General features: G+C 48.0%; 7 protein-coding genes across 7 annotated transcripts; 6 read left to right on the top strand and 1 right to left on the bottom strand.

Moving 5' to 3' along the window:
* Positions 1–6360: 6360 nt before the first annotated feature.
* Positions 6361–8320, top strand: J7337_008679 (uncharacterized protein; the record flags this gene model as incomplete). Its single annotated transcript, XM_044826291.1, has 2 exons — positions 6361–7743; positions 7796–8320. The coding sequence occupies 2 exons, from the start codon at positions 6361–6363 to the stop codon at positions 8318–8320; spliced, it is 1908 nt and encodes a 635-aa protein (XP_044679208.1).
* Positions 8321–8874: 554 nt separating this feature from the next.
* Positions 8875–9915, top strand: J7337_008678 (uncharacterized protein; the record flags this gene model as incomplete). Its single annotated transcript, XM_044826290.1, has 2 exons — positions 8875–9503; positions 9555–9915. The coding sequence occupies 2 exons, from the start codon at positions 8875–8877 to the stop codon at positions 9913–9915; spliced, it is 990 nt and encodes a 329-aa protein (XP_044679207.1).
* Positions 9916–11608: 1693 nt separating this feature from the next.
* On the top strand, positions 11609–14922 carry J7337_008677 (uncharacterized protein; the record flags this gene model as incomplete). The annotated part of the gene is made up of 4 exons (XM_044826289.1): positions 11609–11915; positions 12276–14425; positions 14499–14846; positions 14902–14922. 4 exons carry the CDS (start codon positions 11609–11611, stop codon positions 14920–14922), a joined length of 2826 nt encoding a protein of 941 aa, XP_044679206.1.
* A 783-nt stretch (positions 14923–15705) lies between these two features.
* Positions 15706–16566, top strand: J7337_008676 (uncharacterized protein; the record flags this gene model as incomplete). The annotated part of the gene is made up of 1 exon (XM_044826288.1): positions 15706–16566. The coding sequence occupies one exon, from the start codon at positions 15706–15708 to the stop codon at positions 16564–16566; it is 861 nt and encodes a 286-aa protein (XP_044679205.1).
* A 174-nt stretch (positions 16567–16740) lies between these two features.
* On the top strand, positions 16741–17754 carry J7337_008675 (uncharacterized protein; the record flags this gene model as incomplete). Its single annotated transcript, XM_044826287.1, has 1 exon — positions 16741–17754. One exon carries the CDS (start codon positions 16741–16743, stop codon positions 17752–17754), a length of 1014 nt encoding a protein of 337 aa, XP_044679204.1.
* Positions 17755–18483: 729 nt separating this feature from the next.
* J7337_008674 (uncharacterized protein) lies at positions 18484–19194 on the top strand (the record flags this gene model as incomplete). Its single annotated transcript, XM_044826286.1, has 1 exon — positions 18484–19194. One exon carries the CDS (start codon positions 18484–18486, stop codon positions 19192–19194), a length of 711 nt encoding a protein of 236 aa, XP_044679203.1.
* Positions 19195–19289: 95 nt separating this feature from the next.
* On the bottom strand, positions 19290–20757 carry J7337_008673 (uncharacterized protein; the record flags this gene model as incomplete). The annotated part of the gene is made up of 2 exons (XM_044826285.1): positions 19290–20634; positions 20690–20757. 2 exons carry the CDS (start codon positions 20755–20757, stop codon positions 19290–19292), a joined length of 1413 nt encoding a protein of 470 aa, XP_044679202.1.
* Between the last annotated feature and the right edge of the window lie 631 nt (positions 20758–21388).

Here is a 21388-nt window from a genome sequence, read left to right as displayed (position 1 = left end):
AGCTGCATTTGGGCCAACGACAGAACACCTCAACGTTACTTCGAGGTCTAGTCTATCAGGCAAGACGAACGAAGTGTGATAAGCAAATAATCGCTGAATCTCCTGTCCGTTTTAAGCACTCCAGCCAATCCAAGGGTGTCTCCGATGATGCCAAGTCATATCGACACACAAACTGATCACTGATACAATACATTCATCACAAACGGATAGGGCAAGGTTTCGAGACTCCTCTCAAGAATGGTGGATCAAGGCGAGTATTATTGAAGAATAGTGCATCAAATCTGAAAGGATTTTACCGTCGCCAACAACTTAATTAACCAATCATTCGTCTTGGCCGGCCTAATCTATATGTGCTTTATGGAAATCAAAGGGCTATGATAATGAGAAGCGAGTCCGGGAAGAAAAACAAAGACAATGAGAACAAGACCCGAAAAAACCATCGATGCTTCTTACTTTTGACTGTGACGAGAAAGATAAAAGAAGCTCATATCTGACAAAGAATCCAACATGTTCATCAGTTCAGGGTACGTGTTGTGAACAGCCGTCACCCAACGACAACATAACAACGACGTTTAAGACCAACGACCCTAGGCACTCTGCGCTGACAAACTCAAGATCTTCAATATTCAGAGATTAATTGCAACTAGAGTTCTCTTCATCATGATGACTGGGACTATTCAGACAAGGCCATTTACTGGGGTGCCGTTTTGCGAAAGGCACTTTCAATCATTTATATTCAACTACATCACACGACAGATCGAAATCGAGAAGTTGTCATCAACAAGAGCGATACAATCGGGCCCAACTCGAGTACAACCACGGAGAGTTGCAAAAGATAAGAATCCTCTTGGAAAGATCACGAAGAAGCGTGAGGCAGACGAGGAGTTGCCAAAATCTACAACAAAGAAACGGAAAGCTAACTATACAGCCCAGAGGACCAAGAGGTGGAATGCATTTATCAAATTGGTGCAGCCGCAGGTGAAGGAGAGGCGTGATGCTACAGAAGACGAAGAATTCAGCTGTCCCTTTGGATCTACTCCTTGGTCATGCAAAATGTGCATATCCGAGGTAGGCGAATCAACTGAAGAAAATCTGCTGTTTATGGGGGAGCCCACGGCACCTTGGGCCAATATGGCACCTGACAGGCATCCTGCAAGACGGCTCAGCTTATGGAAGAATTTTGGGATAGCAGAGTTTCAGACGTTTCAGTATGAAGGTTTGTCATATGTTATTGATACGTGCCGACAACCAATGTTTATGATGCTGTGAGCTTTTGCTTACTACGAAACAGTACCAGGAAATTGCTACAAGATCAAAAACTTTGCAAGACACTTGATACTTAAGGCACGATAGAACACGAAGTGTGCAAGAAGCATAAGAGATGATTAATTGACGGGGATATCTTATCGTCTGAACTAGCCCTGGAGAAAAGCTCGTGGCATGATTGCACCTGGACTCCTCCAAATACAACGGTTGAACTGTCATAAGCCAAGATTGCAAGTGTGAGAACGAACATAATGACTAGAGCCTGGATACTAAACAGCCTCTCCTCGGATTTTGGGCATTCTAGATTCATTGAGTCAGCTCTGCTACCAGTCAAAGAATTCGAATGAGATTACGTACATCATGAACCAAAACCAGATACCGAAGCCGATCAGCACGAGGAGGATTACAAATCCATACCAATACTTTTCGAATTTGGCATGTTGCTCCTCAGAGAGAGAATCGAGAGGGCCCAGGATCATGTTTACGGTTGCGGTTGCGGTTGTGGCCGTGGATGTTGATGTTGTTGTTGTACTGGATTGATGGATAGTGATGACACTTGCTGACTTGGACAATAACGAAGAGAAAAATTCAATATTTTAGAAGCAAGAGAATAGTAAATGGGAAGAAGAGCGGTACAAATAGGCCGCAATGAATTTCGTAGAGTTTATGTCTGTCTAAAGAAGGTCTCTAGCATATAGAGCTTATTCGAGAGAACCCTTCCTTATTTATGAAGCTTTCACTAACCTTTACTCCGTCACATATATCAGCCAGTCAAAAATTACCTGCCTGGGTAGATTGACATGTGCTTTGCTGCCGACAGGACACCAAGAATGCAAAAATCACAGTTTAAGCATCAAAGTGTCGAATAAGGTAAGCAATAAACCTACCTAGACGTGATTTGCTTGAGAAACACTGTATATACCTCCAAGGAAAGAAAGTTAGTAGCAATAGGCAGCAGAGGAACTGTTCACATCCAATTGCTACCAGTGGATGAATTGATAGTTAAAGCTTATGACATCTCAACGAGATATATCAAGCTAATACACTAGAAATTCACAATTAACTTTAGCTTTCAGAAGGTAATATACGATACTGCTAATAGTAACTTGACTGGTGAATGCCGAGGTGGAAAGGTAGAGAAATCGTCAATAGTCAGTTTCTTCTCGTTAAACTCAGGGGTATACGTTTAACAACTCTGACAAGCCTCAACACTCGATGCTGCTGCCCGCCCCATTTCGTCAATTAACCCAGGTGCAAAGCACATTTACTGCTAAAAGCGTTGTATTTTCAAAAAAGTCTCTTCCTGTTGAGTGTGTCGGTGTACATCTTCTTGGTCAGCTGGCCGTAAGTGATGTGTGGTTAGAAGTGGAATAATATACTCCGTTCTTCCGTTCATTACCTCGAGCATGAGAACGTCACATTGCCTTACCAAGATAACGAGCTAAGGCTAAAAGTGAAAGGTTGAGCCACGTGAAGCATATAGAAGCTACTGTAAGTGAAGTGCCGGGGTTGGTTGTGTTAGTGGCAAAAACGAGCTGTTATTGCGATCCAATTAAAAGGTGTAGCCAGAATGGGTGATGTTAGTGGCGACGAACCTTAAAGCTTGGCCTTGGGATTTCTTACAGTATAACGGCATATTGTGTAATGTGAGATAAGATGGACCATTTGGCCTTTTCTTGCCAGTAATACTGGTATAGACAAGATTAATTAATATTCTCTTAAGTGTTGTTGAGAATATCGAGAACATTCGAGATTACCCCGTCTCTACCGCGATACCCTGTCATCAAATCTCGAACCATCGTGGATCATCACGCGGAGGCTAAAAAGCTGAGCCAAGTCAAGGAACCGCCAAAATCACTCACATCACCCCCACAAAGCCAACTCAAATCGCCAACCAGAAGTGTAATCCCACGTCAGGACCCCTCACTCGACAGGGACAAGGAGGGGCCTTTTGAGATACACGCACAAAGGCCGCATCCCACCAGCTGAGTATATAAGACCCTGCATGATCCGATCAGATTCTCTCTTTTTTCTTTCTTCCATCCTCAACTCACAAACAAATTTTCAACAAAACAAATTCGACTCTTTTTATCCTCCAACTACTTCAAACCTCACCCACCAAACAAACATCACAATGGCTGGCGACTGTGGCTGCTCTGGTGCCTCTTCTTGCAACTGCGGCTCTAGCTGTAAGTCAACACGACTCTATTCTCATCTGTCCATCAATACTGATCCGTGCTAGGCTCTTGCTCCGGCTGCGGCAAATAACTTCTCCCATCCCATTTCAATCACGAACTATTGAGATACCACACGCGACCTTTGTCGCAATTCTACGAAACAATACATGGATGCATGAATTTTGGTGTTGAGCCCAGTGTGCTCGGGGAGATGGCGGTTGGAGTTGGGGTTTCACTGGTTGGCTTGTAGTGCAATTCTGAAATACACTTCTTCATCATCATAAGCTTTACTTCGTGAGATGGTCTCCGTTCTACTTATCATTCATTGATATGTTGCCGTGTCATGAGCATACCAGAAGCAGGTCGTGGCCTATAAGCTCCCTTGTCACGCGATCCAAAACTCACCCATCTACCTAAGTATCATAATCATGTGTTGGCAATCCGCAATGCTTACGTTTCATGATCTCCTATGGGCTCATGCGTCCAGTGCTTGGGTGCATTCATAGGCCAATCTCCAGGGTCCCATTGCAGACGGTCTTACGCTCATGATTATGGACTTGCTGTGATCTCCTGCTGAAGTTCAGCCGCTCATGAGCTGACTCAAACTCATCTAACTCAGTTATGTCGGCAATGTAAGGTCATAAGAAACATGCTTGACAATCTGGCCCTCTGGCCTCTCTGACCAGACAAGACAAACGTGATTTATGGACTCGTCGCCACGGGTCGCTTGTCCGAACAAAGCTTCTACCACATGTCGAGAAGGAATTTAGGGAACGAATACGGAGAGAAGAATCGACTGAATCGCAGCTCAAGAGAGCGAAGACTGGGCGGTGAAGCTAGGTAAGTCAATAAGTCATTCATATCCATCTTAAGGCCACGGCGAGGGGAAGCGTTCTAGGGCATAAACAAATAAATAGATGTCTTTTCTGGATAATTTTATCTGATGCTCTTGGTCTGCAAGGCTGTAGAAGGAAGCGTAGGAATTCTCTGGGGAATCTTCTGGGGTCATGGCTGCTGTCAGCTGGCGCCTGGGAACATCATGGCCCCGACATTTGAGTCAGCTAGTGTATATAAACCGACGAGTATTTTGCATAAAATTATAATAATGACATTCCGGGCATGAATTGCATAACGCGTTCCTTGACCCTTCTCTCCGCGATGTTGAGAGATGTGTCATCCCATATCAGCTTGGCCACAGCCTTGCGATACTTATCACTATTCGCAATATCTGAAGGACGTGATGTTGAGAGGATTCGCCGAGGAAACACCCGTTTGAAATGCAAGGGAGCGATGCTCTAACAACCTACAGATGCGAGACGTAAGTCCTTGACATCGCTGTTCGGTAGTAAAGGTTCGGTATTTTTAAGCACTTCAACCGGTACGGCTGCGAGGTGACACCGCCTCTGAACAGACATTTTGGAATTGAACGGGTACTGGAAAGGCAGATGGATGAACGATGATCAAGCCTGATTGACGAAATCGCCTCTGTCCTTGGATGTGACTCGGTCAGTGTTAGTCCTGGTAAATTGAACCCAAGTCATTGACATTCAAGCTCCCGCGAGGCGAAATAAGCTGGTACGTCGAATTCATCGCCATGATCGAGTCTGAAGCTCTTGTCATATCGAGAATGATGAAACACTTGTTCATAGGTTGTTGATTGTGTGCCTGGACTTTGAGTTTTTAAGAAAATGATGTCTTTGGCAGCTAGGCAGTGCCGCACAGCATATAAGTGGATTGGGTATGTATATTGACATAGAGCTTCTGTAGGCGACATCAGAATAGATGTGGAATATGTTAGCACCTCGTCAAATAAAGGAGGAATAGCCTTGAAAATAGATCATATCGGGTTTTAAAGATATAATGGAGCCGGCAACATGGGAAACATCTCTTGGTATGCAAGTGGTATGGCAGGTGACATGTTGTGATGTGCATGTTATGCTGTGGTACATTCTCACATGGAAGCCTTTGAGATTCTTTAAGTGATCATTAATGAGGTCCATGGAGTCTTGATGAGAGCCAAGTTCGAATTCATACTAGCTTCCGAAGATACCATATTCTAGCCCGTGACCTCTGATCGAAAAAGGATAGACCCTGGAAACTCCACTGCTGATCATTAGAAGCAAGGCCTTTGTCCATTCCCGGCAACTGATTCATGTGCTTGCTTGGTGGTGGCCGAGAAAGCATGTGATAAGCTAGAACCAAGCCGAGAGAGAGAGTAAGAAAAGGCCATGAATGGATGGATGACTGCGCCTACCAAGGAAGCTCACGTGGATCTTTTCATATCCCTTTGTCCCTCTCTTACATTGCTGTCTTTATATATCTTTTTTTTCTAATATTGATTTGATCTATTTCGGTTGAGACGAGTGCATCGAGTCCCAATCAAATCGTGACATGCCGCTGCTGCACAGCTGACGTCGCGGGGCAAGCAAGGTCAATCTGGGGTAGTCAATGCTGAATGACGCCTGCATTGAGAAGTGACTTACAACGTTACAGAACAAGCAAAACTTGGAAGACTACCTAGACTTATCAATGGCAGCATTTGTAAGTCCTCATTTCACTGTCTGTTCCCTTTTATCCATCTTGATACCTTTTTCTGTTGCTGTTTTCCCCTCTATGTCTCTTTGGCAGCCCTAGGAGTTTAGGAGTTTAGGTGGTCGCTAAAGTGGCGCCCCATGACATAACCGTCTGTGTCCTCTCAGCCCAGATCCAGGGCTTCACTTCAGTGACTCGACCCTCTGACGTCGCGTCGCGGCCGACCACGCGGGCAAGTTAGCCACATCGATCAAGATTCTATCACAACTCTCGTTCACGCTGTTCATCAGCTTTGTCGGAAATGCCCATCAAATCGACTGCCTGCTTATTAACGACACAACTTCAATAGGACACGCCGTGGCTGTCGCATCTTGCACCGGCACCCATGTCTTCCCGTGATGATGCGTCTCACGGCGCATCACCTCCCTCGTACGAACCTCAACCTTCCAGTACGGGTGCTCCTCCGACATTTGCATCTTTCTCCCCAGTAACGCTCTCCGCGAATACTCCATCCCGATCGTCCCGAAGGTCAACTATCCTCGTCCATCAAAAGAGCCCCCTGCTCCTCGCTACTCCTCCACAGATCACCCGCGCTCTCGCCTACAGCCACCCCTTCCTCCTCCCCTTGAATACGTTCGCAGGCCTCCTCACCTGGAGCACTGGAGATCCTTGGCAGAGTTTCTTACTGTTGTGCTTCTTCTGGGCGGTTGTTCTGTATGGCGATGTAGTAATAACGTGGGCCGGCCCCGTCTTGGTCGGAGTGGCACTCATCGTTGGCATGTACGGCCGGAGATATAGTCCCCTCAGTAGTAGTGGGTGGACTGATATTCGAGGTCAGAATGCTGGCACCAAGGGAACAAATCAGAACGCCGGCGAGAGCAGCCAGCAGAATGGAAAGGCAAACGCCGGCGAGAAACAGTCGAAACATGTTAGGGGAAATTCCGAAGTTACCAACACCAAACATCAGAAGACACTCGACGAGATTGTCGAGACTCTTAAACAACTTACTGGGAGATGTAATGTTCTGATGGAACCTCTGCTCGACATGACGGATTTCCTAAGCACTCAGACGACCCCGACTAGTGCGACCACACGCCCAGCGCTGACTGTTATCTTCATGCGACTGCTTATCATCACTCCTGTTTGGATTGCGCTTACTGTTCCGCCCTGGAAAGTCGTCACGACAAGGCGTGTAATACTAGTGGCTGGAACCATCATCTTGACTTGGCACGCAAGGGTTCTGCGAGTTTCGCGGGCCATTCTCTGGAGAAGCTCCACAGTTAGACGACTTGCATCCGCCATCACCGGGTTGCAATTTGATACTCCCGAACAGCCGTTCAAAAAGGACCTGGCCAAGGCTGCTAAGAAGGGCCAGGACCGTGTTGCTCAACAGCAGGAATCCGAACTTACAAAAGCTCTTGGCAAGGCGTCGAGCTTCCAAACTAATCATGGAAGAAGGAACGGCAATGCGAAGACTGCGGGTGTCAAGTTCACCTTCATTATCTATGAGAATCAAAGACGATGGATCGGGTTGGGATGGACAAACAACCTCTTTGCATACGAACGAGCGGCCTGGACAGATGACCATAACAACTCAGTTCCCGCCAAAGACGATTTTGAACTACCCGAGGTAGAAGATGGAAGTCGTATGCAGTGGCGATGGGTTCCTGGAACCCGTTGGCGTGTTGATGGCGTGTCTGATGAGCATGGCCCTGTGGACTATGACGGGAACGAGGGGAAGAATGGCTGGATCTTCTATGACAACAAGGTGAGAAGCCATGGCCTATGGCAACGTATTGTCTCTCCTAACCGACTTTTAGTGGCAAAATGGCCAGCGGGGTCAAGATGGATGGGGTCGCTGGACCCGACGAAGAAAGTGGTATCGCGATGCCGAGTTGGTCGAGGTGGACCAACCGGAAGATGGCCAGGAGACTGAGAAGGAGCTTAAAGAATCCCCTTCAGTAACGAAACTCAGGTCTCAGCCATACAATTCCAGCAACGAAACCATGGTTCCCGCACGAGCTGTGCCCGATCAGAGTCATGGCGAAGACATCAGTAACGATGACGCGAGCTCCAAAGCAGCAGACGATTCCTTGTCAGTACACTCGACATCTTCCAGATCTTTCTTCAAGTCGCCCTTGATGCGGAAACGAATCGCTGACCGATCCGGAGCGGATAACAAAGAGCGCACCAGAAGAGACAGTAGGACGAGTAGGACGAGTAGTTTGTACAACGATGATGACGCCGATGCTCTAAGTGCTGAGTTAGCCCTTGAAATCCAGAAACAAGGTAGGCCCGGTGGACAATGGGGGATAGGCGACGAGGCACGAATGAGTCTTGAGTAACGGTGCACTTTGGCGGCGTTTGATGGACTGGGATATATCGGTGGACGACTCGAAGCATGGGTGACTGGTAACGAGATAGCAGGCTTTGAGAGGGACGGCGTACGGTTGATTGATCATTATGTACAAGAGTAAGGAAGCGAGAACTTATGACGAATACCAGCAACGTTCCTCGGTTGATTATGAACAAAGAAATTGAACCGTTTACTAGTTTACAAGCAGTGACGGTTCTCGGCAGTTCGACCTGATGACGATACTCGAATGAGAACAAAGAAGGGCTCGTGACACTTGGCCGCGTTGAAGGGATACACAGGGGAAAAAGGTTGTCACACTGGGGCTATAAGTAGTCCATCGGTAAGGTCGGCCTTAATAGCTTAGGTATGTAGGCTTTTTCGGGAGTCCTGGTGTTGCTCCTTGCCAGGTCCCTGTCACTGCCCGATTAATAAAACATTGCCTACCTATGTTGTTGACTTTCCAACTTCACCCCAACAATCTTTCCCCTTTCAAACAGCTGATTCCCCTCGCATTCCTTTCATCTATTCACTGCAGTATCTACTATGGAACTTTCAGTCCCTCCTCGAGATGCGAATCGCACTCTTCGCAAAAAGAGAAGCAACCGCTCCAGCGCCTTGACCCTCTCCCTCTCCCCAGAACGCGCTCAACATCAACAACGGAATCTTACCTCTCCAGCAAAAGCATCACCATCGATGCGATCATCCCTCGTTTCTCCTGACCTCGTTTCTAGAAGCGCCTGGTCAGCAACACACCACCGCAACATCTCTAGCTCCGGTCCATCACCAGGAACATCACTCGCTAGTATCGAATATCCCTCCCGCGCTGAATCCGTACTTACCATTCGAGCTCCTACTGCCCACGAGAGAGGTGGCTCGCCGCCACTTACGCCGTTCCCTCCGTGGGTTAGTGAGGAGGAAGATGAAGGCGATGGAGATTGCGAGACCAGAAATTGGGAGGGATCAACAACCAGGACGGATGGTAAGAGGCATAGCTACGATGGAGGGCATGTTCCTGTGGCGATTGCGAGGGTTGAGGGGAGATGGGTTGTTAGTTCTCTGGTACATGGACTCGTGCTCGTGTTGCAGTTTGCGGTGACACTGGGTGTTTTCAGTGCCTTGATGTGGGTTACCGTCTGGAAAGAGAATGAACCTGGTAACGACTTTGACAACTGGTAAGTCAACTTTACTGATCTACCTCCTGGAACACATCTAACAGGTTTCAGGCTCTGGAAATTCGCTGACCCTACCCTCGTCGTTGTCCTTCTCCTCTGCTCCACAAGTCTTTTGATCCACGAAGTAAAACTTCTTTCTTCTGTCGCCCTACTCTATCTCGAGTCTCTTATTCTTGCTGCCACAACACTATCGAGTCTTGTGCTTTGGGCCCGGTGCTTCCAGGAGGAGAGCCGCAGCGTCAAAGGTGTGTTGATGGGGTGCAATGTCATGATGTGGGGACTTGCTCTCTTTGGATTCATCCGAGCTGTTGTTATATGGAAAGTAGAGTCTCAGGATGATGAAGCTGATCAGGAGAGGGCGGTAATGTACGGGACCTTCGTTCCTTGGGATGGTAGGAGGGAGTCCGTGTGAGGAGATATAAGGAATGTGGAGTCTGATGATTGTGTTCTGAATGCTGGGAAAAGGCCACGGCCCAGCAAAAGCTTGGGCAAAGGAGGTAAAAGACTTCTGAGTCTTCTCCCAGTCGGTTCCTCAAACCGGAGATCTACTAGACTAGTGGTCAGATAGTACATGGAAGCACCATGGTACATTGTACTGTTGAAGTTGAATAGCGCTTCTGAGAACAAGTCTACCTTGAGAACTCAAGACTCTTGGTAATCTTGGCCTCAAAATCAGAATATCATATCCTCATCTAGTATGTTTTTCGTCCACGTAAAGTAAGCAACCACTACGACTCAAGTACCATTTGGACCAGGCCTATAGGTGGTTACGCAGAGGGTAGCCCGTTTCATATGATTTCCTACCTATTCGAGCAGCCGCACTGCAAGCCATATTGAGAAAGCAGATATAAAGCGCCACTGCAGCTATTTGAAATCGATGCAAGCCTTTCAGTGCTTACTCTTGCAGATTCGGTCTCGGTCTAGGGCTTCAATTGGAGCGGAAATTCCACAAGGCTGGACGGAAACAACCCACAAAGTGGGTGTAGGATCATGCTTCTGCAATTGAGGTAGCATTGGTATATGGATAAGAATCTTGGCGAGCTTGGTCTGGAACCAAAGCTCCTGGAAGGTCAATGAGGTTGAAAACGGCCCGCAATTGCTCTGACTTGCGCTAGGGTGTTGCAACAGTTGAGGCTTGAATCAATGGGAGAAATAAACGAGTCAAGGAACTCACCAAGTTCATACCCAGACTTGCAAGATGTTATGAAAGACTACAGAATATCTTAAATTTATTGACGAGCCTATCCTCCTAATTGTAGTTGTTAGTTAAGTTTAACTTGAAGGCTCCCCTTCTGCATGGTGTTGATAAAAATGCTATGCTTTCAGGTATTTCCTGAAACAATATTCTAAGAAAGTAAGCATAAATGGAAACTCATGCTGGCTTTTGGTAGGATTCGATAATCACGATGGAGTTATTGGCCGAGCTAGCGAATAGGAGGGCGCGGCAGAAGATAACCGTTGTAGTATGGATATCCATCATTAGACTTATATGCAAACTAGAGCCTTGACAAAACGACACTCGACCGAGAGGGACGTGATGATATTTGTAACACTTCAGGGTAAATTTACTTCCATATATGTAAGCTAAGAAGTAGCCATTCAAAATATGCGTGCCAATATTATTAGTGAGCCGGGGCTTTATAAGAGAGAGTTGAGAAAGGCCAAAGTACGTCGTAAAAGTAAGCTTGCGTTGAGAGATGTAGTTCTAAACGCTCAAGTATAGACAAGGGTGAACTAGCTACATGCTTAACCCATCTATCCTTGCCTCTTTGGTTCGCATACAGGGTTCATAAGGCTGCTGCATACGGAGTTGACACTTGGCCCCCAACTTCGAATAGGAAGGACAACGGAGTAGGGGGTAGTTATTTGTGAGAGAATCGGGTGCTACTGCTATTTTTCAGATATTGAAACTTCTTTCTTTATATCGGTGCACGTTATGGGGTGACTCTATGGTGCCCCGCGTGCGTTGTGCTTGGGCCTCTCCCCTGGGAGGACTACATACACACATATAGAGGACCATTTCCTACTGTCAAGGCTTGTTCCATTAGATCTCTTCATTCTAAATCTGTCTTATAATTATATCTTGCTCCATTCGACCCCTCACAATGAGCTTCACATCTCCCACCGAGCAGTTCAAAAGCTACCAGGCCTTCGGTTCTGGGTCTTCACGGTCGAAACCGCCTGCTCAGTCCTTCTCATCAAGAGTTGACTTCAGCGGCCAATCATACGATATGCCTTACTTTGCAGGTTCTGATGTTTCTGTTTCCAACCTTCAGACGGCGAGCACTGCGTCGAAGCACTCTGTCGCCGACGTTCTTCAGGGCTTTACACCGAAGCAATCATCAGACGCCCCAAAGACAAAGAGTTTTGACAAGAAGAGACTCTCCAGCATTCCCAATACTTCTCAACAAGGTACTTGTGCCATGTGCCAATCTATACACTCTACTAACTCCATATTCTAAGCTCAACCTTCGCAGCCTCCCAAAGCCAAGATAGATTACACTGGATTCCTGGAGAGCCTCGACTTTCCCTCCATCGCGGATCGCAAGATTGGTCAAGGCTCTGGAGATATTAGCACGAGTCAATGGTTGGTTCAAGAAGCTCTCTTCACCAAATGGCGGACTTCTAACGGGCTTCTTTGGCTGAGAGGCTCAGAAGGGAGTGGAAAGTCGGCTTTGATGAAGCAAGCTCTTGAATAATGCCAGGGCCCAAGTTCAATTCACTTGACCTATTCTTTCTCTCCTTCTGGAGACGAGGCTAGAACATGCCTAGGCTTATTCGAGTCCCTTCTACGTCAATTGGTCCCTCAGGCACCAGAGGCATTCACAGGCATCAAGGACAGGTTCGACAAGACCCAGTCTTGCTTACCCCCTAAACAACAAGTAGCCTGGAACGCGCAAGAACTTTTTGACGAACTGATCAAAATTCTTCCAAAGATCCTCAGAACTCACTCGGTCTTTATCTATGTCGATGGTATCAATTACTCGGAAGGCGAAACGGGTCCCAAGCTTGTGCCAGACTTTGCCAAGTTGGTCGAAAAGTCTCAGATTCCCACCAAGCATCCTACCATAACTCAGGGACTGAGAATCATCTTTTCTAGCACGCCTTATTCTATGAAAGATCCCTTTCCGAGATCGTGTATTCAAGTTGACGAAAAGAATGGACCAAGTTTGAGAAGGCATTTGGAAGGGCAACTCTCCAATATCGACCTTAACACACAACATCTAGTTTCTACGAAGGCTGGATCTTCGTTCATCGCGGCTCTTCTGATCGTGAATCACATCAAGCTGTTCGGGCCTGGGCAGTCATCCCTTGTCCAACAGCCGTCGCCTACACCTGCGCCAATCTCGTTCTTGCTAGGCGCTTATTTCCAGGACATGGCACACCAGGGTAGCAGTGGTCCCCTTTCACTATTCAGATGGTGTTGCTTGTCATCGAGGCCACTTAGTTTGCCTGAGCTTCGGGTCGCTTGGGCTCTTGATGCACTACCTAAGGTCGTTTCCATCAAGGAATTGTCACATACAGAATACTTAACGCGATTTGGTTCCGACGAGAGCTTCCAATCCTGGATCAAGACTACTTCTTGGGGTCTTCTTGAAGCTGTGACGGTGGGCGGTGAGAAAGTTGTGAAGCCTATGCATGACAGCGTGTCGGATTCCTTTATCTCAAAGGGGCTGGACATTCTTTCTTACAAAGCTCAGTCCGCAGGGGCCACTTTCTCTCCTTTCCAGCAGGCTCATCATTCCATCGCCACTTGCCTCCTGCGATATCTTACAATCCTGTCCAAAGAACCAAGATGGGACTCTATGGCTCGAACAAACCCAGCACTCCGACTTGTTAGATACGCTACTAGCTGGTCTTATCACATCACTTCTGCAGGCTTGGGGAAACCAGAAGCCTCAAAGCTCCTGAAGGTGCTAGCTTGGCCGTCGGATCAAACACTCAATGTCTTGGTCAAACTTGGCCTCGGTGATATCCAGGGGACACTCTGGGCTCATTTGTTTGCCATCTATGGCCATGCTCATTTCCTGTCAGTCGCTATTAGAAAAGCTGGAAATGATGTCCTTGATGTGCAGGATCGCCAAAAGAGGACGCCCCTGCACCTGTCTGCTCTTCATGGCCACTCGACTGTGACAAAGCAACTTCTCAAATCGGGTGCAAAGACGAACGCCCAGACAGTTGGCGGGGATACAGCTCTTCACTTTGCGGTTCTTCAAGGTCATCAAAGTATCATGAAGTACCTGCTTGAGCGTGACCCGAATTTGATCACTGTAGCAGATGGTCAGTCGCATACGCCACTGTTCTCGGCCGTCTTTCGTGGAAGCTCGTCTGCAGTAAAGCTTTTGATCGATAGAAGAGCCGACCTCAGGGCTCTTGACACATATGGAAACTCCGTCCTACATCATGCTGTGAATGCAGCAAAGTCCAGTGTCATAAAGCTGCTTTTGGATAGTGGCTCAGACGTCAATCGACAGAATTCCCAGGGTCGTACCCCTCTACATCTTGCCATTGTCGGAGATCACTCTTCTGCCGTCAAGGCATTGCTTGACAGTCGTTCTCGAACAGATATCGCAGACAATCTGGGCAGAAGAGCTCTCCACGAGGTAGTTTTGTCAGGTAACAAAGCCTGTACCCAACTTCTGTTGAAGCACAGAGTGGCTGTTGATGTAAGGGATAACGATGGTCAGACGGCACTCTTATATGCTATTCGAGGCCGCCACGGAAGCCTCTTGAAGCTTTTACTTGAGGGCGGTACCGATATCAATGCCATGGACAAGTATGGTTCCACAATGATCATGGTTGCTGTTCAAGCGTCTGACGAGAAACTCACGCGAATCCTGCTGGAAAAGAACCCGGATCTTGGTCGACTAAGTCGCGAAGGACACACCGTCGCTTTCTATGCCGTTTTCAGAGGAAAAGCAGTATCCTTTCTGTCCGAAAGAAGAACAGTCGATCGCTTCGTTGCTCTTCAGACGCTATCAGAAAAGGTATCAGGTGTGGCATCCCGAGTGGAAGGAGTGCCAACAAGAGTTCATGGCCAAACACGGGAAGAAGAAAGACGCAAGCAGTAACATGAAGAGCAAGGCCAAACCTGCCAAGGTTAAGAGCGCCCCTCTGCCATCCAAAAACGATGCTGCTCCAAAGTCTCGAAGATCATCCAAGGTCCCGTCCAATATCGTCTCAAAGACAACCATCAGTGTTCCTAAATCTCGAGCTGGTGAGCTTAAGAGACCTCAAGAGGCTCGAGGACCTCCGAAGCCTGTACCACGGAATGGAGTGCCAAGAAAGCCCCAGAGCCAGAGTCAATCCCAGATCCAGAGCCAAGATAGGCCTCAGGTGACGGTAAATACATCCGCCCCTTTAGCACCTAGCAACCCAGTGTCGAAGGTCTCTACAGGAGTGCAAGGAAACCGAATGAATACCCCCAGCAACTCTATGGCAGCATCAGCGAAGCCAGGGATGCAGCAAGTTAGACCAGTTTCGTCCTTCGCGAATTGCCAACCTCCCCGGGTCCCCAGCGGGAGTGAAAGTGGAAGTGCTTCAGATGCGAAAGCCAAGGAACAGTCCTCAAAGCGTCCGAAAGCTCCTCATCCTGGCGGCTCCTCTTCTACTTTTCCAGCGAAAGCCCCCATAGTACAAAGAGGAAGTTGGGATATTTACAGTTCCCTAGCATCAGGATCTCCAGTACCTATCCAGACCGTACAGTCTCAGAATTCGTATGTTCCATATCCCGGTACGCCCCAAACAAGCCCAGGGAGCAAGTCCGGCTTCAACACAGTCGTTGCAGACATTCCAACCATTTTCCGTCGGCCAAGCCCAAAAGACTTCTTCATCCACAGCCCCAGTGCCTCTCAGCCAGTTCGAGAAGAGGTATTCCGTACCGTCGCTTAATTCTTGGGGGCAACCTGGAAGTAGTGGTTCTGCCTCTGCCTCTCCAGTTAGCCAGAATAGACCAGCACAGCCATATCAAGCATTTGGAGCCGCGTCCCAAAAGCCGAATATGTCACAACAACAGATTAATGCGCCTTATCAGAAGCCTGCAAGTCCAGTAGCTACAGCCAAGCCTCCTATGCCTCAGGTAGTACGTAAACCTGTTGGAGGAAAGCCTGTGGTGCCGGCTGAGAAGTCCACTCAGCAATCTTCCTTTCTTCCGTGGCAGCAACCGTAATCTCCATCAGGAGCAAAGTCTCCTCCAATACCAATGCAGGCACAAGCTGGTACGACACAGTCTTGGCCGAGCAAGCCGCAAGCTCCACCAAGCACGACGCAGTCTACGCCAAGGAAGCAAGGTGCAAGTGGCCCAGTGCCATATCTATCAAGCAAGGCTCCGGCTTTCTCTACTGGGACATCACAGCCTGCACTTACCAAGGATCAAGTTCATACTGCGACAGCGCAAGCTCCACCAGTAAAGCCTCAAGCTCAAGGTGATATGCCTCCCCGAAAACCTCAAGCGGCGCCTGGGGTCGTACAGCCCCAGATGACCAAGCCCCAAAGCCAGACTCAGACTCACCCACCGAGTGGAAAGACAGCTTCCGTATCATCCAAGACTCACGCTCTCCCTGGAGCAACACAACCTCAAGTTGCCAAACCTCGGGTGCAGCCTCAGGCTCAAGCCGGCAAGCCAGCATCGGTACCACCCAAGTCTCAAACACCAACTGGCGTAGTACAACCCCAAACAGCCAAGCCTCAGGCACAAAATGGAAAGGCAGAGCCTCAAGCACACAAAATGCAGGGTCCCCCAGGAACCTCTCAGATTCCATCAGGGAAGCCTCAGGGCCAGGGAGGTTTGCCTTCACAGAAACCTCAAGTACCTACTTCGAAAGTCCAAAGCCAACCAGTAAATCCTACAGTTCAAAGTGATACATCTGCGCAGAAGCAACCTGCTGTCCCTAAGCATTCTCTGGTGGTCCCTGCAAAACCTTCCGCTACCCCTACCCAGACTCAAAAGACAACTCCCGATCAGAGAAAGCCTATACCATCATACACTGAACCAGGCCCTGGAGGTGCCAAGTCTCCCATGAGCATTCTAGTACAAGGAAGTTCTAGCCAGAAACCCTATTAGTACATCGATGAAAACTCCACGATATCTTCAGTGCCTCATCATCCTGAACCCTTCTATCGGGGACAATACGGCGAACAGACGCAAACCTCAACTTTTACATCAAACAGAGAATTGCCAAACAGCTACGGCCCAGATACACAACAGACGGGTACGAGTAGTATGTCCAGTGGCAAGATGGCTGCAGCTGTCGGCGTTGGTATCTTGGCTGGGGCTGCTGGTGGTTATTTCCTGTCTTCCGAGATTCGTGAAGATCACTCTAATCCAATTATCACTGATGATAACAGCTATATCCACATTGATGCAGGTATGAGCCAGCAAGATGCATGTGACTCGGATGAGGAGTTGGGAACACGCGTGGAGTCTTCAGATCATTCTGAAGAGTTTTCCGAGTCCGAAAACGAGGCCAACTCTATCAACGACAATGGCTCCGATGGTTTTGTGTCCGACGAAGAGTATGAGCTTTCGGACTCTGAGGTTTCTGTATGTCAAGCTTCATCCGATGATGAGATCTCGGAGTGGGGAGAGTCAGACGCAGAATCGATTCATGAAGACTCTGACTCTGATGAACTTGATCTGGATAGCCCATACATGTCCGCCGACTTTACAGATAGTGAAGCTTCAGAAGCCGAGGATCTTGGTGCTCGCGACTTGCAAGCTGAGTCGAGTAGCGACCTCGACACAGACCCAGGCCAAGCTAGTGCTGAAGACTCCGAATCCGACGAGAATGGGTCTGTTAACAATGAATCCGAGGATGATCTCGACGAATCGGTTCAGTCTATGGAATTTCAGCAACAGAATTACATGGACCAGCAGTATCAGCAACAAGGTTATTTCAATGCTCAATATCAGCAACAGGTAGCTCAGCAAAGCTATTCAGAAGAGGACGAGCCCCGAGGCGATCACCAACAGTACCAACAGCAAGGTTACTACGATCAACACAATCAAGTAGCTGAGCAAACTGAATCGGAAGAGGATGAGCCACAAAATTTCCAGGCCCAGCAGCAGCAACAACAGCAACAGGCCTACTATGACGGGCATCCGCAGAATCAAGCGCCTGAACAAAGCGAGTCTGAAGAAGAGCCCTATCGACAACAGTATCAGCAGCAGGGTTACCACAGTGGGCAGCATCAACAGCAAGCAACTCAACAGTACGATTCTGAAGATGAAGAAGGGCACCAGGTTGCATAAGGATCCGTTAATTATGATAGCGACCAAGAGGTTGAGAGTGGGCAAGAAGTGAATAATGGCTATAGCAGCGATGAGCAGGATCAGCAGGCTACGGACGGACAATACAGTGGAGGAGGCTGGGGCAACAACTATGATTCTGATTATTAGTAGGACCAAATATTGCAATTGTTGGCTGTTATCGGTTGGAAGTAATTGGAGTTGAACGGTTCGGTCAAGTTAGACACGAGCTTTGGATATGTAAAAGATTGACTATTCTCATACTAGCTCTGATGATTAACAAGGCCAACTATGACAACTGAAACAGCCGTGTGAATGCCAACTAGACTAAACCCAAAGTGAGATGCCCTTTTAACGTTCTATATCTTGAGACCTGCAGAACATAGTGACTCACGCCGAACAGAGGTCACCTAAGTTATCCTAAACTGGCCACTAAGACTAGAGCACAACGCATCAACTCATCGTAAAATAACCATAAAAGTACCCTAAAATTCTATGAAGCCACTAGTGTATTTCGAATTGTTTATTTTTCTTGGAATACTCCATGTAAGAACCCCACGGGGCTATGCTTCGAAGAGAAGTGGATCAAGGATCATGCATTCAAGAGAACTAATACCTCAATCTTGGTGAAACAATTTCTCATATTTATCCACTGGGCGTTTAAAACCCTCTTCCCTCTCTCACTTCTTCTCATTATTCACGAAGACAAAAACTCACAATCTCATCATCAAAATGCCGCCCTCAGATATTCGAGTTGAACCAATCACTGATCCCGACGACTTCACGGCAGCGTTCAAAGCCGTCGCTAACGCATTTGGCCACCAAACACATGATGCCATCTGGATTGCCTTCAACCCAGGTTGGGATACCCCCGAGGGTGAGAGAGTCGGTATTCAACGTCTAGTTGATCGCTTTTCACACATCGCCACGAACCGGGACGGCCAACCCAACACCATCTTTGTAAAAGCCACCATCGACAACACCATCGCTGGCCTCGCGATATGGGAGCAAGCTTCTGTTGTTCCAGGCTATGGCAATCCCCCCAGTGATCTTGAATCATCGGGCTATTTCAAGAAGCTGTACCCTGGGAACGAAAAGGAGCAGAGATTTCTTGCTCAGGCGGATAAGTCACTCTTTGGGCGACGAATCGAGATCATCAACGAGAAAGCCGAGGCATCTCCTCCTGCAGTTTTTGTAATGGATCTTTGTGCTGTTGATCCCAAGTTCCAGAAAAGGGGGCTTGCGTCTAGGATGGTGCAATATGGCCTTGATGAGGCCAAGAGAAGGAATCTGGAGTGCATTACTGAAGCATCCACCATGGGAAGGTCGGTGTATCTGAAGTTGGGCTTTAAGCAAGAAGGCTCTGAGACGGTTTACAACATGGATGATGAGTTCAAAGATAGGGACCTGCCATCCAATGTCGTTCTAAGAACCGGCATCTAGGCCAAAGCGAGTGAAATTGAATATAAAACGTCTCATATTGTATGGCAATTTGCTCATCGTCACTCGCACTCAAATATCGTCGCCAATTTTGTTTCTTACAGGGTATGAGGCTTCACCTTGAGTCCTTCGGGCATCTTCCAATGATTAACAACACCACCCCAACTCTCCTCGTTATATCCCTCCTGGACCTTTTGACACGTCTTCAATCCCCATTGTGTAACACCAACCATCAAGCAACTCTCAAACATAAACGCACAACTTCCTGTTCCGACCTTGGCGGGCTTGAGCTCTGCGTTCCTGGCACCCTCTGTGCTCTCTGCGTCAGGGCCGTGACCGCTCATGACGTTGTGAAGACTTGCACCACCGGGGACAAAACCACCCGCGCCGCCCTTCTTGGCATCGTAGCCACCTTGTATCAGACCCATGAACTCGCTCATCGTGTTTCGGTGATACCACGGTGGTCGGAACGTATCTTCACCAACGAGCCAGCGTGGTGGGAAAATTACAAAGTCGGCTACTGCCGTACCTGGGGTGTTGGTTGGTGCTGAGAGAACGGTGAAGATAGATGGGTCAGGATGATCGAAGGAGATAGTGCCGATGGTGTTGAACCGTCCTAGGTCGTACTTGTAAGGATAGTAGTTTCCATGCCAAGCCACCACATCGAAGGGAGTGTGAGCTTGCACAGTCTTGAAGAGGTTATTGTTGAACTTGACGGAAACAGTATACTTGCTAGACCCTTCAGAAGCAGTAGCTCCAAAGTCTTCAGAGAAGCAAGCAACCGGTGACTGGAAATCACGAGCATTTGCAAGACCGTTCGAGCCAATTGGGCCAAGCTCAGGGAGGTTGAAGTGACCTTGATAAAGCTCAAGAGCATATCCACGGGCCGGGCCAGAGGGGAGATTGACTTGATACTTGACGCCTCGGGGGATGACAGCAATTTCCATAGGTCGAACAAGAAGCCAACCGAACTCGGTGCGGATATCAAGAGCGCCCTCTTGTGCGACGATGAGAAGATCACCGTCGGCAGAGTAGAATGCTGATTTCTCATCCATGCTCTTTCCAGCGGCATAGATGTACATACCCAGTCCCTCCTTGAGTGTAGGATCCCCAGCACCAGCAACGAGCCTCAAGCCAGTGACAAAGTCTAGATTCTTGGATTCATTGTGGTCAAAGGGATCCCAACGGAGCTGGTTTGGAATGTAGTGCAATTTTCCATCCTCAGCACCGTCGAGAGTCTTGTTAGTGTCGCCTGTTGACTTTGTGTCCTCTTGGTAAGGAGGATGCGCGCAGGATGGTAGAACGCGGTATAGCCATGTCTGCTTATTCTCGTGTCGCGGTGCAGTAAAGGCAGTTCCAGAGAGTTTCTCAGCGTAGAGACCGTATGGTGGCTTCTGAGGCGAATTGTGTCCGACGGGCAAAGCACCATCAACAGCTTCAGATCTAGCAAACAATCAGAAAATATTCAGAACCCGCACAGAACAGAAATGGTACTCACTCTAAATAGCAGTTGAAGCCATTCTGATATCTGTACTTCTCCTTGAGATCAAAGCTTGTGACAGGCATCTTGGAGGTAACTTTTGTCTGTTTGATTGGAATGTCGTTTCTCCTCAGTAAGTGTGCGAACAAGAAGCTTATAACTGTGTTCCTACGGCTTTGCGAACTTCCTGTCTCGATCAACGGATGACGGTCTGTAGCCGTGTAAGCCGTCAACTGTCAATTCCGCACTGAGTATGGAAAACGGCCCGACGTTAGCCGGGAAAGCATTGCGCCTGTGTTCCGCTAATGAATGTTACATGATAGAGGGGAATAAACCCGATAACAGCTGATTTCATCGCATATGACCGGAATATGTCTCTGTAGGATATGGAAGCTGATTAGTTATATCAACCAAGGTATATGTAGCTGGGCCTTGGATATTTCCGATCGGAAACTAGCTCCAGGTTTTCCGATTATACGTAACCGAAGCCATCGCCGCGGGGTAACTCATGTGGGCCTCATGAGTGAGGAGCTGCTTAAGCCGGGGACCATGTGGGCAACAGGCTCATCATGTCTTCTCAAGTTCAACGTCAATTGACAATCAACTTCACAGCATTATGAATCTCAAATTGTGCGGGGAATTTATAAATTATATCGAGGAACCACGATACATGGAACCTCAAAACGCCGACCGAATCGACCAGCGATAACAAGAACT

Source organism: Fusarium musae, chromosome 6, assembly GCF_019915245.1.
Source record: "Fusarium musae strain F31 chromosome 6, whole genome shotgun sequence".
In the NCBI taxonomy this organism is placed as follows: Eukaryota; Fungi; Ascomycota; class Sordariomycetes; order Hypocreales; family Nectriaceae; genus Fusarium; species Fusarium musae.
Note: the sequence above shows the minus strand (reverse complement) of the source record. Positions and strands in the feature narration are given on the sequence as shown.